At 44.3% G+C, this 17,623-nt stretch overlaps 1 protein-coding gene across 1 annotated transcript in view; it reads left to right on the top strand.

Annotated features, from left to right (window-relative positions):
- The first annotated feature begins 3,547 nt into the window (after positions 1–3,547).
- Positions 3,548–17,623, top strand: part of celf2 (cugbp, Elav-like family member 2) — a 171,461-nt gene continuing 157,385 nt past the window's right edge. The window contains exon 1 of the mRNA XM_034674158.1: positions 3,548–4,402. Coding sequence (XP_034530049.1) covers positions 4,326–4,402 — 77 coding nt within the window. The 5' untranslated portion in view covers positions 3,548–4,325. The remainder of the gene's footprint in view (positions 4,403–17,623) is intronic.

Here is a 17,623-nt window from a genome sequence, read left to right as displayed (position 1 = left end):
AAAACTTGGAACATTTGCACCACTGGAGGCAGTATATACTCTCAGATCTTGCTTTCGCATCATGTGATGGCAAATATCAGGCGACGGTTTACATGTGGCGGCGGCTCGCGTGTGTGCGAGGGCCCGTTCATCGCCGCTTGCGGCTTTAATTTTTAATATATTTCTTCCTTTTCTTTTCTGTTTTATTATATTTGTCATTTTAATTGTGTTCTTTTATGCTTGTCTGAATGTTTCCAATGCTTTTAATGTTTAATGTAAAGCACATTGAGCTGCCCTCATGTGAGAAATGCACTATACAAATAAAGCTGCCTTGCCTTGCCTTGAATGTTCTGGAAACGCAGCTGATTATGATGCAGCAGTTGATTAAACACCGTCCTGGTCTGTATGCAAAGGGTCAAGTGCGGTGAAACATGCAGCGTCGGCTCCACTCCGGGGACTCTGTGAGAACCCCGAGGCGCTGATGTAAGATCAGCCTCTCCCGTCCGTACTCTGACCTCGGTCCTTGCAAGTAAACATCGCAAGCTGACCCGGGAGCAGAGCCGTGGGCCAAGTCCCGCCCACGCCGTACACTCGCCCTGCTGTATGTGCGCATACTGAGCACAGTGCACAGGTTTTTTTTTTTTCTCCCATTGACCCAGATACTCATATTCTTCCCCCAGAGAGCCGCCTCTCTCCGTCTAAGAGAGGCTCATTATTTTGCTGGAGTGCTTCCCCCTATTTTTCTGGGAAGGGGGGGAGGAAGTGGGGCAACCTGGTAGACATGCTGCACAGGGGTGCATTGAAGCCCGCTCCGTTTCCACAGGGAGGCATACTGGATCCACACAATTAACGCAGCATAAAATAGAGTCAGCAAATTTGCAGCAAATTATGGGTTGGTTCATTATTTCCACACTATCCCCACGCGTAATTGCCCCTCTCCAAATTTGGCCAACTCATTTGGTTGTAAATCATCTAACCGGCCGTGCTTTTATTAAGTCGCCACTCTGAAGCATGTGTGATGTTCTGTTCTGATAGCCGGCTCTACGTTTGCACTGAATCATGATCGTGCAACCTACTTAGCCCAGGACGGAGCGCGTTAGAGGGACACAGGGGAGTTTGCATTTGTGTGGGATTCAAGGTATCTGTGAGATTATAGGAGGGATTCAGGAGTTTATCCAGTAAGGCAGCACCTGATTTAAGTGTCCTGCCTTCATGTAAGTCCTCTTTAACCTCGCATGCAGCTGCATCATGACCGTAGCTGTTCACACTCTTGACGATGCACGACACGTCTTACTGAAGGACGCCTCTAGAGGGCGCACAAGAGAGCTCAGGCTGCGTGCAACACCTTGATTAGCGCAGAGACTTTAAGTGACCCTGCATTGAACATGAACACCTTCAGACAGCTCCAAATGTTTTAGCTTTGACACACCAAGATGCTAGGATTTACCCATTGAGTGGCAGTAGCTCAGTCCATAGGGGCTTGGCTTGGTTACCGGAGGGTTGCTGGTTCAAGTCCCAGAGTGGACTAAGTTTGGCAAGTGGTCTGGTGGCTGGAGAGGTGCTGGTCCATACATATCGATCAAAGACGCTAGCATCCAGTCTATCATCTCTGGCACAAACTGCTCACCACTCTCCTGAAGATCTGAGTTGTGTTGCAACATTTTTAGCACCCCTTTTATTTTTGGACAATCCTTGATTTAAGCCGTAGCCATGTGTGTGCATGCATCATTGCCGAATCTACAGCCAGCTTTGTCACCTGTAATTTGGAAACAAGAGTGAGGCCAAAAGTTACATCCTAGAGCAGAGGTTCCCAAATTGGTCGCAAGACACAAATGGGAGGTTGTGAGATGTCTTCCAGAATTTTTTTAGTCATCTAAAAATAGTACATTTCATCCATTATAGTAATAAATATCATCAGAAATAGTAGCTAAACTTGAAATAAAACCTTGAAAATAGAACATGTAATGTGCCTTTCTTTGTTTCCAGATGACTCCTAAGTTTGGGAACCCCTGTCCTAGACATAATGGATCATGTTGCATATTATCCCCTTTATGGTGAACACAATAGGGGCGGCTGTGGCTCAGTGGGTCAGAAGGTTGGCGGTTCAATCCCAGCTCCGGCAATCACATGCCGAATTGTCCTTGAGCAAGACACTGAACCCTGAATTGCTCCCTCTGTTGTTCAGAGGTGTGTGATTGTGAACGAATGAAATCAGCTAACACTGATGGTCCCTCACTAAATTGCAGCCTCTACCATCAGTGAGTGAATGGGTGAATGTGAGATGTAGTGTAAAAGCGCTTTGAGTGGCCAGATAGACTAGAAAAGCACTATGTAAGCACAAGTCCATTTACCATTTACAATAATCCACCTTTCTGACTCTATGTTGTTGAATTCCAGATTTAGGACTTTTTTTCTGAGAGGTCAAAAGTAAAAATGGATGTGGAGAAACAAAGAGGAGGAAACAAGATGCAGACTTAGAAATAAAACGGATTTAATAACAAAAAACAGAGACAGACAAATTTAAACTCACTGTGAAGAAATCCACAGAAAAACAAGAGCACTAAGAACACAGGGAACAAGGATCCAACCAGGGACAGGGGAAACAGAGGAACTAAATACACAGGTGTGAACACAGGACACAGGTGAGACTAATCAGGGAGGGAGCTAACACAGAAGACATGAAACACAAGGATGATGGCTAAATAACACTGATAAGGCTGCTGCATGTTTGTGTGACAGTTGTGTCGTTGTTAAAGACAGTTCATGACAGAAGCATCATCATGTCTGAGTGAAATCTGCAGTATTCCAGCTTCAGACCTTCATACATTCTCATTAAGATGGTTTCCTGTTGGAGGAAAACGTGTTTGCAGTTTGATTTTTCAACATTTGGAGTGTTAAATCCAGAGATTTTTTGCCAAGCCTCTTGGTCAGATCATGTTTGTAAATGAGAACTGGTTCTCAAACATTTTTACCTGGTAAAATAAAGGTCTAATAATAAAACAGAGGAACTAAATACACAGGGTAATCAACACAGGTGTGAACACAGGACACAGGTGAGACTAATCAGGGAGGGAGCTAACACAGAGAAGGCATGAAACACAAGGAAGAAACTGACTCATGAACCACCACATGATGGCTAAATAACACCGGTGAGGCTGCTGCATGTTTGTGTGACAGTTGTGTCGTTGTTAAAGACAGTTCATGACAGACTCATCATCATGTTTGAGTGAAGTCTGCAGTATTCCAGTTTCAGAACTCCATAAAGACTCATTAAGATGGTTTCCTGTTGGAGGAAAAGGTGTTTGCAGTTTGATTTTTCAACATTTGGAGTGTTAAATCCAGATATTTTTTGCCAAGCCTCTTGTTCAGGTCATGTTTGTAAATGAGAACTGGTTCTCAAACATTTTTACCTGGTATAATAAAGGTCTAATAATAAAACAGAGGAACTAAATACACAGGGTAATCAACACAGGTGTGAACACAGGACACAGGACACAGGTGAGACTAATCAGGGAGGGAGCTAACACAGAGAAGGCATGAAACACAAGGAAGAAACTGACTCATGACACCACCACATGACGGCTAAATAACACCGGTGAGGCTGCTGCATGTTTGTGTGACAGTTGTGTTACAGAAGCATCTTCATGTTTGAGTGGAGTCTGCAGTACTCCAGCTTCAGACCTCCATAAAGACTCATTAAGATGGTCTCCTGTTGGAGGAAAAGGTGTTTGCAGTTTGATTTCTCCACATTTGGAGTGTTAAATCCAGAGATTTTTTTGCCAAGTCTCCCAGGATTAGGAGGAATAATGAATATATTATGTTAGGAGTGTCTGCTGAGGAACATCTGAGTATGAATAATTGAAGCCACCTTCTATTTTAAATCCTGAGTATGGATTGGAGACGTTTGTGCCCCCCCTTTAATGATGACTGATGGTTGGAGACTCTGCTTTAGAGACATGCATGGAGACCTAATGGTTAAAGATCAGCTGCAGCGTTATGCGCCACGCCTCCTCCTCCCCGGCTCGGCACCTGGTTCTCCAGCAGTCCGGCAGCCGCGCTGTTGCAGAGAGGATCTCCAGACAGGAGGAGGAGGAGGAAAAGAGAAGAAGCGAATGGGGGAGTGGAGGAAGAGGAGAATGTGACAACTGCTGGATGCGGACAGAGTGTGTGCGGCTGGCTTACACACTGCCTTTGGGGAGGCCTCGTTCTCTTGCACCTGTCCCTCTCTGTCTCCGCGGCCAGGCGCAGTTTGGGCGAGAGCGACGCTCCTTTATTTATCAGACACACACACACACACACACACACACTCACACACACACGGAGCCTACACAGGGCAGGCTGGCAACATGACTTCATCCTACAACATGGATTTTCTGCCCGATATGATGGTGGAGAGCCGCCTGCTTGTTCCCGGAGACAGACTGTGAGTGTTTTCATCCTCCTCTCTCTTTTTACGCGTGTGATTCCTCCTCTCTGCTGTCCTGTCCGGGGTGGAAATGTTGCTCCTCTGTTGGAGATGTGACTGGAATCGGGGTCAGAATTAACACCGCAGCTTGTATGTGTGTGTGTGATAGTGTGTGTGAGTGTGTGAGTTCTGCTTGTTGTTATTAATACACGTCGATAAATTGTGCGCGGATCGCAGGAGCGCCCTGAGGCTGTTATCAGCTGCAGACAGGATGGTGATGAATGATCGCCATTATGGGGGAATAAACGCTGCTGCTGCGCATAAACCTGGTCCTTTATGAAGCTGTTAGAATCCACTGCATGTCGTCAGAGTGTTGGAACCCAGTCGGGTCGACTTCTCGCTCCGTGGAATGGAGAGAGGGGAAAAAGGGGGGGAAGTTGCTCTGATTTTGCAGCAGCCGCCCTTTCTCGCTGTCTCCTGGTCCTTGTGAGGCTGGAGACGGTGGATTCGGGACTGTGCAAAGCCGGCTGTGGGGAGCGCACCATGCTGAGACACGGAGAGAGAGGCAGAGAGGCGAGCTCTCGTTCTCTGTGCAGGCTCGGGGAAAAGCGCAGGAGGAGTGAGCTCCAGTCACATGAGACTCGGAGGCTGAACAGAGGCTGTGTGAGAACACGCAGGAATGCATGCATGACTGCTATCCCGTGTGTTTGCAAATTGCATTTGTTGTAATTCAGTTAAAACTCCAGAATCTCTCTCTCCATGGAGGGACAAAGGGAGGGTTTCATCCCCACATCATGGGTCATGCGTTTCCCCTTCTTTCCCTCCACAGAGCATGTCCCACTTATGTCCCCTCAGCTCACAGCGCCGAGTTGTTGATGGATCATGTTCCCTTTTTTTTTTCCTCCTCTTCTTCTTCTTGCTGTAGTTCCTCCTATTCATCTCCTCCTCCTCCTCCTGAAGGTCTTCTTTTTTAATTCAGTCAGTGTGCAGTCTGCTCACACTGCATGTTAGGAGGCTGCTCTTAACTTCTGGTGACTCATGGTGTGACAGAATAGAACAAACGTAATGAAGTGTGCATACATGTGTGTGTGTGAGTGTGTGTTGGTGGGAGGAGAGGAGCAGATTTAGTGGAGTCATCATGCAGGACATTTAAGGATAGTGGAAAACTGCAGCTGACATGAACGTGCATCAGACTAGAGGGTGACACATTCAAGAATTAAACCTACATCCTTCCATCCTTCTCGTTCTGCTTTAGAAAGGCTGTGTTTTATATGAAATGCTGTAATGCTCAGAAATGCGTCCCTAAAATACTCAGCCAGGCTGCAGAAGTTGAAATTTAGATGCTGTAAGAAGTGATAACGCACAGTGCACAGGTCATTATCAGGTGCCGAATCAAGGAAGCAGCTGATTTAAGTTCTGCCTTGTAAGTTTGGAGATCAAAATGAAGTGTGCATACATGTGAGTGTGTGTTGGTAGGAGGAGAGGAGCAGATTTAGTGGAGTCATCATGCAGGACATTTAAGGATAGTGGAAAACTGCAGCTGACGTGAACGTGCATCAGACAAATTCAAGAATTAAACCTACATCCTTCCATCCTTCTCGTTCTGCTTTAGAAAGGCTGTGTTTTATATGAAATGCTGTAATGCTCAGAAATGCGTCCCTAAAATACTCAGCCAGGCTGCAGAAGTTTGAATTTAGAGGCTGTAAGAAGCGATAACGCACAGTGCAAGGAGGTCATTATCAGGTGACAAATTAAGGAAGCACCTGATTTAAGTTCTGCCTTGTAAGTTTGGAGATCAAAATGAAGTGTGCATACATGTAAGTGTGTTTGTGTGTGTGTTGGTGGGAGCAGAGCAACCAGATTTAGTGGAGTCATCATGCAGGACATTTAAGGATAGTGGAAAAACTGCAGCTGAGATGAACGTGCATCAGACTAGAGGGTGACAGATTCAAGAATTAAACCTACATCCTTCCATCCTTCTCGTTCTGCTTTGGGAAGGCTGTGTTTTTAAATTAAATGCTGTAATGCTCAGAAATGCGTCCCTAAAATACTCAACCAGGCTGCAGAAGTTTGAATTTAGACGCTGTAAGAAGCGATAACGCACAGTGCACAGGTCATTATCAGGTGACGAATGAAGGAAGCACCTGATTTAAGTTCTGCCTTGTAAGTTTGGAGATACGTAATGAAGTGTGCATACATGTGAGTGTGTGTGTGTGTGTGTGTGTTGGTGGGAGCAGAGCACCAGATTTAGTGGAGTCATCATGCAGGACATTTAAGGATAGTGAAAAACTGCAGCTGACATGAACGTGCATCAGACTAGAGGGTGACAGATTAAAGAACTAAACCTACATCCTTCCATCTTTCTCGTTCTGCTTTAGAAAGGCTGTGTTTTTATATGAAATGCTGTAATGCTCAGAAATGCGTCCCTAAAATACTCAGCCAGGCTGCAGAAGTTTGAATTTAGACGCTGTAAGAAGTGATAGCACACGGCAAGGAGGTCATTATCAGGTGCAAATCAAGGCAGCACCTGATTTAAGTTTCCTTCCTTGTAAGTTTGGAGATCAAAATGAAGTGTGCATACGAGTGAGTGAGTGTGTGTGTTGGTGGGAGCAGAGCACCAGATTTAGTGGAGTCATCATGCAGGACATTTAAGGATAATGGAAAAACTGCAGCTGACATGAACGTGCATCAGACTAGAGGGTGACAGATTCAAGAATTAAACCTACATCCTTCCATCCTTCTCGTTCTGCTTTAGAAAGGCTGTGTTTTTAAATGAAATGCTGTAATGCTCAGAAATGCGTCCCTAAAATACTCAGCCAGGCTGCAGAAGTTGAAATTTAGAAGCTGTAAGAAGCGATAACGCACAGTGCACAGGTCATTATCAGGTGACGAATGAAGGAAGCACCTGTTTTAAGTTTCCTGCCTGAGAAGTTTGGAGATATGCTTGCTATTTAACCTCGCAAGCCAAAGAACAAATGCAATGTAGTGTGCACACATGTGTGTGTTGGTGGGAGGAGAGCACCAGATTTAGTGGAGTCATCATGCAGGACATTTAAGGATACTGAAAACCTGCCCTATTAACTATTTAACGGTGTAGCAGCTGAGATGAACGTGCATCAGATTCAGAGAGTGACAAATTCAAGAATTAAACCTCAATTCTTATTGTTCTACTTTAGAAAGGCTGTGTTTTTATATAAAAGGCTGTAATGCTCAGAAATGCGTCCCTGAAATAATCAGCCAGGCTGCAGAAGTTTGAATTTAGACGCTGTAAGAAGCGATAACGCACAACAAGGAGGTGACAAATCAAGGCAGCGCCTGATTTAAGTTTCCTTAAACTTGCACTTAAACCTTGCATGCAGCTGCATCCTGAACATAGCTGTTCCTGTTCTTGACTATGCACGACACGTCTTACCGGAGGACGCCTCTAGAGGGCGCACCAGAGGGCTCAGGCTGCGTGCAACTGCTGGATTAGCAATAAGGCAGAACTCTCGGAGGCGTCTGGAAAGAGCACACCGTAAACACCACTCACACTCAGTTTATGCAACACTTTCCTCTCTGCAAGGATGCAACGTTCCCTGACTTTGCATTTAGTTTTGCATGTCGTCACATCCACTTCTACAATATAACATTCCTCTTGTCAGCCAGTTTTGAACATTTAATGAATTAATTGTGTGTAGTGTGGCCCAGCAGAAGGAGACTCAGGATGGGGGGTTCCATCTCAGCGTCATCCTGCCAGAGCTGATCTTGACCCGGGTTGTACCTGGAAGTAGACATAGAAGAAGAAGCGAGCACAAGTTGAGTAGAAGGGGATAAGGGAAAAGGTTTAGTGAGGAAGGGTGGGTTGAAGAATCACAGACAAACGGTTGGAGTCTGCTGGCTACGTTTAAGTTGTTGGCTTGTCCGGTGATTGAAGGTGTGTTTTAGGCATGGTCCTGCTCCTGAATTTAAGCTAACACCTTCACTTCATTTGTCAAAGGGAGAAACGGGCCTAAAGTCAGAAGTGAATACTTGCAGACTTGGTGTATTAGCAGCCATTGGCATCCCTGCTGCCGTCTAGACCGTCACACCTCCACCTCTACCCTTCTCCTACCGCTCCATCTTACATCTGCACGGTGTCAAACGTTGAGGACGTGCAGGTGCAGGGAATGTGACGCAGCTATCGTGCAAGCAGGTTATCTCCGGTCTAACTTGAAGTATGTTGATGCTTTCTCTCCTCCAATAGCTGCCCCTGATTTCACAAAAAGCCTTCAATTTTTCCCCTCTGTCGTTTAGTCTTTCAAAACTTATCTTCCTTTTGCCTTTTTCTTCCAGGCATGAAACTCCAGGCTTCTAGAAGTCCTGCAGAGTTTGTAACCCACAGCATCGCTCCATCATACACAGCTGCAGTCTGTTATGCAGAAATAACACACTGCAGGACTGACCAATCAGAGTCAAGTCTTCAGCAAAGATGTGCAATACATTATTTATCATACGCTAAATTTAAGTCATGCAAATCCAACATAGTGATTTGGAATCATGCCACAGAAATGTCACGTACTGTCTCTTTAAGTCCTCATTCAGAGGCACAGATTTATTCCACGTCAGGTTTGTTGAAACACTAAAAACTGAAAAGGTTTGGGGCCGTGTTTCCTCCCAGTAAATGTCTCCTGATCTAAAACCTGCATGTGTCCCCGGATCCTTCATATTCCTGTTTCCACCTCAGTGCGATAAGACCGGGGCGTGCACTTTACCCCGCAGAGTCCCCCTCTATTGACTCCCTGTGCAGTCTGTTACCCAGATGCAATAGTGATGAGACGGCTTTCTCATTAATCAGTGTCATCTGCCCTGACGGCGTGGGCCCCGCGTACGACCGGCGGGGGTTAGACGAGAGGAAGCCATCACACCTCCGGCCTCCCCTCATCCTCCTCCTCCTCCTCCTCCTCTCTCCCCTGGTCTCGTCCTGCATCACCAGCCTCAGAGTGAGCGATTTATGAAGAATTTGTGTCGCCGGCGTAAAAACAGTGCCCTCTTACCCCGCCGCTGAGGAGGCGGACAGATAGCGCTTATGGAGATGACACTTTGTATTTACGGGAACACGCCTCTGGAGCCTGGTTATTTAGCCGGAGAGAGGCTCCCTCATGGAGATCTGTGCCGCCACGACGTTTAATGTCACAGCGTTAACATTTGTATTCACGCCGGTGTCTTAACATCTGAGTGTGTTTAGGTCACAAGAGAGCTGAATCTGAACCGATCAATCAGGGAACATATTTTTGGATTAGTCAGATAAATTCCAAACAGAGAGCAGGTTTGAAGATTTATCTGTTGGAAATGCAAGAATCCAAGGCTCCTGTTTTACACTGTAAACCAGAACAAGTTCAAATGACTCAAAATGTTTGTGCTTACTGATTAAATCTGAGCTTTTAAGTAGAAGAAATACAATTTATGAGTATAACTGAAATTATACTGATGGATTTTTAATTCATACATACTAGAGTTTGTTTAGTTTGTTCCTTGTGTTTCATGCCTTGGTTTCATCCATTATCTTGACCGCTTATCCTGTTTTGGGGTCATGGTGGGGCTGGAGCCAATCCCAGCGGACTTCAGGTGGAAGGCAGGGTACACCCTGGACAGGTTGCCAACCTATCACAGGGCAAACATGGACAACCATCCACGCACAGACTCACACCTACGGGCGATTTAGAGTCACCAAGTAACCTGGTGAGCCCGGAGAGAGCATGCAAACTCTACACAGAGAGGCACCGGGGGGTGCGGGCGCTGGTGGCCTAGCGGTCTAAGCGCCCCACATACAGAGTCTATAGTCCTCGTCGCAGGGGTCGCCGGCTTCCTGGTTTCCTGTTTTAGTTTGTAGTTCTGAATCCTTGTTTCCTGTTTTATTTTGTAGTTCTGAATCCTTGTTTCCTGTTTTAGTCTGTAGTTCTGAGTCCTTGTGTTTCCAGTTTTATTTTGTAGTTCTGAATCCTTGTTTCCTGTTTTAGTTTGTAGTTCTGAGTCCTTGTGTTTCCAGTTTTATTTTGTAGTTCTGAATCCTTGTTTCCTGTTTTAGTTTGTAGTTCTGAGTCCTTGTGTCTCCAGTTTTAGTTTTGCCACTTCCCAAAGCACAGCCATTGTGGTTTTTCAAGTGTGTGAAGACTTATGTGGTGATGTTGATGACGTCATACGCAGCGTCCCTCTGTACACTCAAAAGCTGGATTTGGACATGGATATTAACTCAATAAAATTGACCCACATAAATAATTGTTGGTTCAACTAAACAGCTGGTTTTTAGAGCTGTACCTTTAATGGCTGAGTTAGAAGTACTGTGTTTGTAACAGACCTGCAAACATCATCAGAGGTGGACACCAACAATGCACATGGCTGAAAAGGTCAGTGCATTTATTTTAGGAGGGTATCCATTGTTGGGTCTAGTCTACCTCAGTAAGACTCCCTTTCAGGAATAATAACTCACCCCTCGTCTTGCACAGCTGCATACTTAGTGCATTTATCCCACTGTTCCCTTCCCCGGCCTCGCCGCTCCCCTCCGTTGAAGCTGACAGCGCCTGACAACATCAGACTTGACAAATATTAGCTGAGATCATATGAGAACTAAGTGGAACTAACAGCCTAATCTCCCTCCGCCCTGTCATGTCAGGGCCGGGAACATGAAAAGAGGGTTAAGTGAGAGAACCAGGAAAAATGGAGCAGGACCTCTGCCCTTCACTTTCCACACTCGCTCCAGAGTCGGGTCGCTGTCTGGGAAATCCGCGACCCCGTCACCTCCTTGGACTCTGTGTTGAATCCCCCCCTCTAGAAGAAGGTCTTTCACACTTCCAGGCTGCAGGAGGAGGGAGGGGAGGGGGGGGGGGACAGTATTTAGCAGAGGTTTCATGAAAAGAGCAATGACTGTCGCCTAAGTCCAAGTCAACGAGAACACAAGGGAAGGAGACACCAGACTGACTCGCAGTGACGCTTGAAAACGCCACTTCCTCGCCAAGTGTGTACACAACCCGCCACTTACAAAGACTTCCCATCACTCCTCAGGGAGGGAAATGTATATCTGAGCACAGATTCTTCTTTACGAGCGCCCAACCCACACACTCATCCCTTCTTTCCCTGACTTCCTGATCCCTGAAAGGACACAAATCACAGACCCAACAGCTGAAAGGGTCCTGTGACAGACCACATAGGGGTTCTCATGAGAAATGTATGTAAGGGTCTGTGTGTTTTAGATGAGGGGGCAGGATGCACAGACTGTGTAGAGGGAGGAGGGAGAGGGCCTGTCTTCCTATAGCATTAAAGGAGCATTGTGGTGGTTTTTGTTAAAGGGTTAAATCCCTTCATTGACTGGAGGAACCAGACTCCATCGACACAAGAGCAACTTATCATGCAGGGACATGAAAGCAGGTCGTCCTACATGCATAGTCTGGATCCAACAACATATCATGACCCCAAACTACACGTGACCCCAGTGGTAGACCAACATGTCCCATGTCCTCCTCTTAATTAATTGGATTTCATTCTGTTGTTTTGTCTCAAAAACTCCTCCTCCAGCTTGTCTCGACGTCGCCTCTGAAACACTGTTTGATTAAAGCCGACAAAACGTCCTCAATGAAACCCATTAAAACCCATTTATAATTGGAAGCATTGCTTTGTGAATTAGCAGACCTTGATTAAATGTCACTCTAGCAGAAAATGCAATCTGGTGATCACAAGAGTGACGGAATCAGACAACCCCTGCTGAGTTTCAGCAGAACAAACGGTTAAAATGGAAACTTGTGAGCTCTTTTTTTTTCTTTCTATTAACGCCTTAAATCTAAATCTGAAGAGTGAACGGACTGTTTGTGTCGCGCTCTGGATGCTCCACTTCTCCCTCTCAGAGATGGTTTTGTGGTCCAGTATCTCCTCAGGCTGCTCTCACATCTGTGCCCACTAACTGTCAGTATTTCCCCACGACCAAGACCAGCCTGAGACCACACTGACGTTTTTACCACAGTGTCAACAGGCAGAGGGGGGAATGTGAGGGACTACTTTCTGTGGACTGATTTGATATGAGGTGTGATCAGGTTTTCTCAAGCATCGCTTTGGATGTTGAGAATAAATCACAGATGTTATGAGGCTTTGATCAATCAGAGGCATTCCATTCTATTCTGCTTTGATCTGTTCCATCCCATTCTATTCTACTTTGATCTGTTCCATTCCATTCTATTCAGCTTTAATCTGTTCCATTCTATTCTATAATGCTTTGATCTGTTCCATTCCATTCTACTCCATTCTATTCTATTCAGCTTTGATCTGTTCCATTCTATTCTATTCTATTCTGCTTTGATCTATTCAATTATATTCTATTCAGCTTTGATCTGTTCCATTCTATTCTATTCAGCTTTGATCTGTTCCATTCTATTGTATTCTATTCAGCTTTGATCTGTTCCATTCTATTCTATTCAGCTTTGATCTGTTCCATTCTATTCTATTCAGCTTTGATCTGTTCCATTCTATTCTATTCTATTCAGCTTTGATCTGTTCCATTCTATTCTATTCTATTCTGCTTTGATCTATTCAATTCTATTCTATTCAGCTTTGATCTGTTCCATTCTATTCTATTCAGCTTTGATCTGTTCCATTCTATTCCATTCTATTCTGCTTTGATCTGTTCCATTCCATTCTATTCTACTTTGATCTTTTACATTCTATTCTATTCTGCTTTGATCTGTTCCTTTCCATTCTATTCCATTCTATTCTATTCTGCTTTGATCTGTTCCATTCTATTCTATTCTCCTTTGATCTGTTCCATTCTATTCTATTCTATTCTGCTTTATTCTCTTTCATTCCATTCTGCTTTGATCTGCTCCATTCCATTCTATTCTCCTTTGATCTGTTCCATTCTATTCTATTCAGCTTTGATCTGTTCCATTCTATTCCATTCTATTCTGCTTTGATCTGTTCCATTCTATTCTATTCTACTTTGATCTTTTACATTCTATTCTATTCTGCTTTGATCTGTTCCTTTCCATTCTATTCCATTCTATTCTATTCTGCTTTGATCTGTTCCATTCTATTCTATTCTCCTTTGATCTGTTCCATTCTATTCTATTCTATTCTGCTTTATTCTCTTTCATTCCATTCTGCTTTGATCTGCTCCATTCCATTCTATTCTCCTTTGATCTGTTCCATTCTATTCTATTCTGCTTTGTTCTCTTTCATTCCATTCTGCTTTGATCTGTTCCATTCTGACTTTTTCACCACAGTGTCAACAGGCAGAGGGGGAATGTGCCTTTACACGGTTTGATTTGGCACCTCATGTTTGATGTAATCATCGTTGTTGTTTGGTTTTGACCAATCAGAATCAAGTATTTAACACAGCCTGGTAATAAGAACTGTGTTTTAATAGCTGCTTGTGAACCTCATGCCTTGTTAGGTAAGGACTGACTGACTTCAGGATTTGAGACTTGAGTTTTCGCTCTCTGAGGCCGAGATGACCGTTTATATAAATGACCCTGCTTTGATCAAATCCACCCTAACACCACGAGAACCCCTCTTTTGAAAAACATGAGTGCCTGCAGGTGTTAATTTCCCCCTGTTTGTGCCTCCAAAGGCAGACTCTAGTCCAAGGACACTCTCTGCTGAACACTCACATTTATTCCTCTTTTATAGAAACAGCTTCCTGTTCTTTTTTTTTTTTACAACATAACATAGAATCCTACATCTCTATTTTTTGAAAACATCCCCGAAAAATAGTGAAACCACTACAAATCTTGAGCTGTCCGAGGGTCAGTTCGGGATAAACAAGCAGTCAAACAACAAACAGCTTCTCAGACATAATACACGAGGTAGATAACACCTCAGCAGCTAATTTATGGCCTGTTTATCAAACTGACACGTCCGGCTTTTTTTCTTTGGGATGTGTAAGAAAACGACAAGAGGAAGAAGCGGGGTGAAAATTGACTCGGGCAGACTGGGAGACGGAGACGGTGCGACGGAGGGAGATGGTTCGACAGCAGTCCGGGGACGGACAGCTGGTGTGATTTCAGGCGATGAAGAGATTAACACCAAAGAAGAAGAAAACAAGACAGGCGGGTTTTTTTTATGTTCGTCTCTGAAGCAACAAAGAGGTCTTCTCATTTTTATGACAATAACACAAATGTTGAGAAATATCAGACACACAAAAACAAAGGGGGATTTATGTTCTGAGCGTTCTCTGTTCATAATGTCGTTATCAAGACGAGGAGGAACTCGTACTGTATGCCTGATGTATGATGGAGTCGTCTTCACGCATCACCAGCTGCAACGTTGTTTTATGTCGCTTTCTCCGGGTTGGTGTGTGTGTGCTGTGTGTGTGTGTGTGTGTGTCATTATGATGAATGTCTTTGCTCTGCTGGGGCTCAGGAGCAGTTGTCTGTGGCTGACACGGCTGTGTGTAGGTGGTGATGTATCACGATCGGGCGTCTGAGGTCTCAGTGTGGATGTGTGTGTAGGTGTGGTTGTGTATGAGCAGGTATGAAAACATGTCATAGCTGTGTGTGTGTGTGTGTGTGTGTGTGCTCTGGATGTAAATGTGCAAACACAAGTGAGCTTCATATTTGGATCCAGGCCTCATCAAAGCAAAATATATTACAAATCCTGACAGTTTTAAAGAATTCAAATGATGTTATTATCTGGAATGCCAGATAGAAGGCTCACCCTAAATCTTAAATTGACACCATGCATCTTTAAGGCTTATTTACAACGTTTAGATAGCTAGCATGTTATCTGTTATAGAATACGCTCTTCAAAATGTAGTGTTAAATGTGTTTTAAGCTAGCCAGCTTGCTAGCTTTTTAGGTGCATCAATAATGAATCAATGCAAGCTAGTTAACTTCTTGCATTGCATAGAAAGAGCCCTGTGTCAGCTAGCTAGTTAGTTCAGCTAACACAATAGCACCAAATGTTGAAGAAGAAAAAGAGTTGTCATCACTTATAGCTAGCTTGTTAGCTGTAGTATTAGCTTCTAAAAAGCAGCATTAAATGTGTTTTTAGCAAGCCAGCTAGCTAGGTTTTTAAGTGCATCAGTAATGAATCAAGCAATGCAAGCTAGCTAACTTCTTGCATTGCATAGAACGAGCCCTTCGTCATCTAGCTAGCTTAGTTAAGCTAACACAAAGGCGCCAAATGTTTAAGAAGAAAAAGAGTTGTCATCACTTATAGCTAGCTTGTTAGCTGTAGTATTAGCTTCTAAAAAGCAGCATTAAATGTGTTTTTAGCAAGCCAGCTAGCTAGTTTTTTAAGTGCATCAATAATGAATCAAGCAATGCAAGCTAGCTAACTTCTTGCATTGCATAGAAAGAGCCCTTCATCATCTGGCTAGCTTAGTTCAGCTAACCCAATGGCGCCAAATGTTGAAGAAGAAAAAGAGTTGTCATCACTTATAGCTAGCTTGTTAGCTGTAGTATTAGCTTCTAAAAAGCAGTATTAAATGTGTTTTTAGCAAGCCAGCTAGCTAGTTTTTTAAGTGCATCAATAATGAATCAAGCAATGCAAGCTAGCTAACTTCTTGCATTGCATAGAACGAGCCCTTCGTCATCTAGCTAGCTTAGCTCAACTAACACAAAGGCGCCAAATGTTTAAGAAGAAAAAGAGTTGTCATCATTTATAGCTAGCTTGTTAGCTGTAGTATTAGCTTCTAAAAAGCAGCATTAAATGTGTTTTTAGCAAGCCAGCTAGCTAGTTTTTTAAGTGCATCAATAATGAATCAAGCAATGCAAGCTAGCTAACTTCTTGCATTGCATAGAACGAGCCCTTCGTCATCTAGCTAGCTTAGCTCAACTAACACAATAGCGCCAAATGTTGAAGTAGAAAATCCAGAAGCTGTTTGATGACTTGAAATCCAAATTGAGCAAGTTATTTTCTTTATTTTATATTTTGTATTAATTTATTCTATATATAAAATCCATGCACTTCCTTGTGGAACAGACAGGAAGCAGGAGTAAAAGCTGCGTATTTCTCCTCGGCAGGAACAGATTCAAGTCAATCACTCCAAGTTCAACACAAACAGAGAGTCCAGGGTCGCATCAGCTGACATACCTCGGTCCACGCTGAAAGCACACATTGTCCGTGTCATTCTGAAAGAAGCAGTCAAGGCGCAGCAGCCAGGAATGTGTCCATACTGCTGCTTTTGTAGCGCCCTGACAATAACAGTTAAATTACGCCCATATCTTCATCTCTCCTGCTCTGTGTCTGAAGGTGAATCTGCATTGAAGGCCCATGTCTCAGTGTTCAGGCTCTGTGTGTAACACGCTGCCTTGATACCATTCGACTAATAAATTGATTTGACACTCAGAGAACGGTTAGGTTAGCTTTAGCTTCACTTCGTCTCTCCTCTGATTCTTGTGTTGTACGCGTTAGTCCGCTGCATTAGTCTTCAGATCTTCGGTTTGCTTATTCAAGTCGAGTCTACGTTCACACACACACACACACGTTACACACACTTTACCTCGTGAGCTGAGCCGTGCAAAGAGAGTATTCTGCGTGTGATTGCATGTGTGAGCGACGCCTCTCTCTCTGTGTGTGTGTGTCTGTGCGAGTCTTCTGTTTTCAGAGAGTATTTCATCACTTGGCCTTGAAACGAATGAAGCATGCACATGCTTTCAGCGCTGCATACACACACTGCCACCCACATAAATACGCAGAATACACACCACGTGACACACACACACACACACACACACACACAAACACAGGCTCCACGTTGTTCACATCATGTCCCTGGGCTGTAGTGACGGGCAGAAAAATAACTGAATCCTCAGAGAACACAACAATGATCTCTCTTCCTCTCATGGTTTATCTTTATTTCTCCTCAGCACCACTCCTCCTTCCTCCCTCTGTCTCTTCCTCTCCTTCCTTTTCTTCCTCTTATTCTCAACAGTCAGCCATTGCATTCGTAACCGTGCAGCGGCATTTACTCTGCCTTGCCAGAGGGAGAGCTTACCTCATGCATGTCTCAGTGGATTTTTTTTCTACCCCCTCTCTCCTCCCCATCCCTCGCTTTATCCCTCTTTGGCCTGTATCTTCCTCCCTTTCTCTCCACACTCCCACTCTCTCCCTCTTCCTCCATTCAAGCGTGCTAAATGCTTTACCTCTGTCAACTCTTGAGTCTGAGAGGAGCTCATTATTGTGGAGAAGGAGGGGAATTTGGATTAGGAGGCAACATTCGTGGACTGAGGCTCTTGTTCAGCTAAGAGAGCCATCAGAATTACAGAGAGGGGTAGATTTACCTGCCTCACTATTATT

Source organism: Notolabrus celidotus, chromosome 21 (assembly GCF_009762535.1).
Source record: "Notolabrus celidotus isolate fNotCel1 chromosome 21, fNotCel1.pri, whole genome shotgun sequence".
Taxonomy (NCBI): domain Eukaryota; kingdom Metazoa; phylum Chordata; class Actinopteri; order Labriformes; family Labridae; genus Notolabrus; species Notolabrus celidotus.
This window is presented reverse-complemented; position numbering and strand designations above follow the sequence as displayed.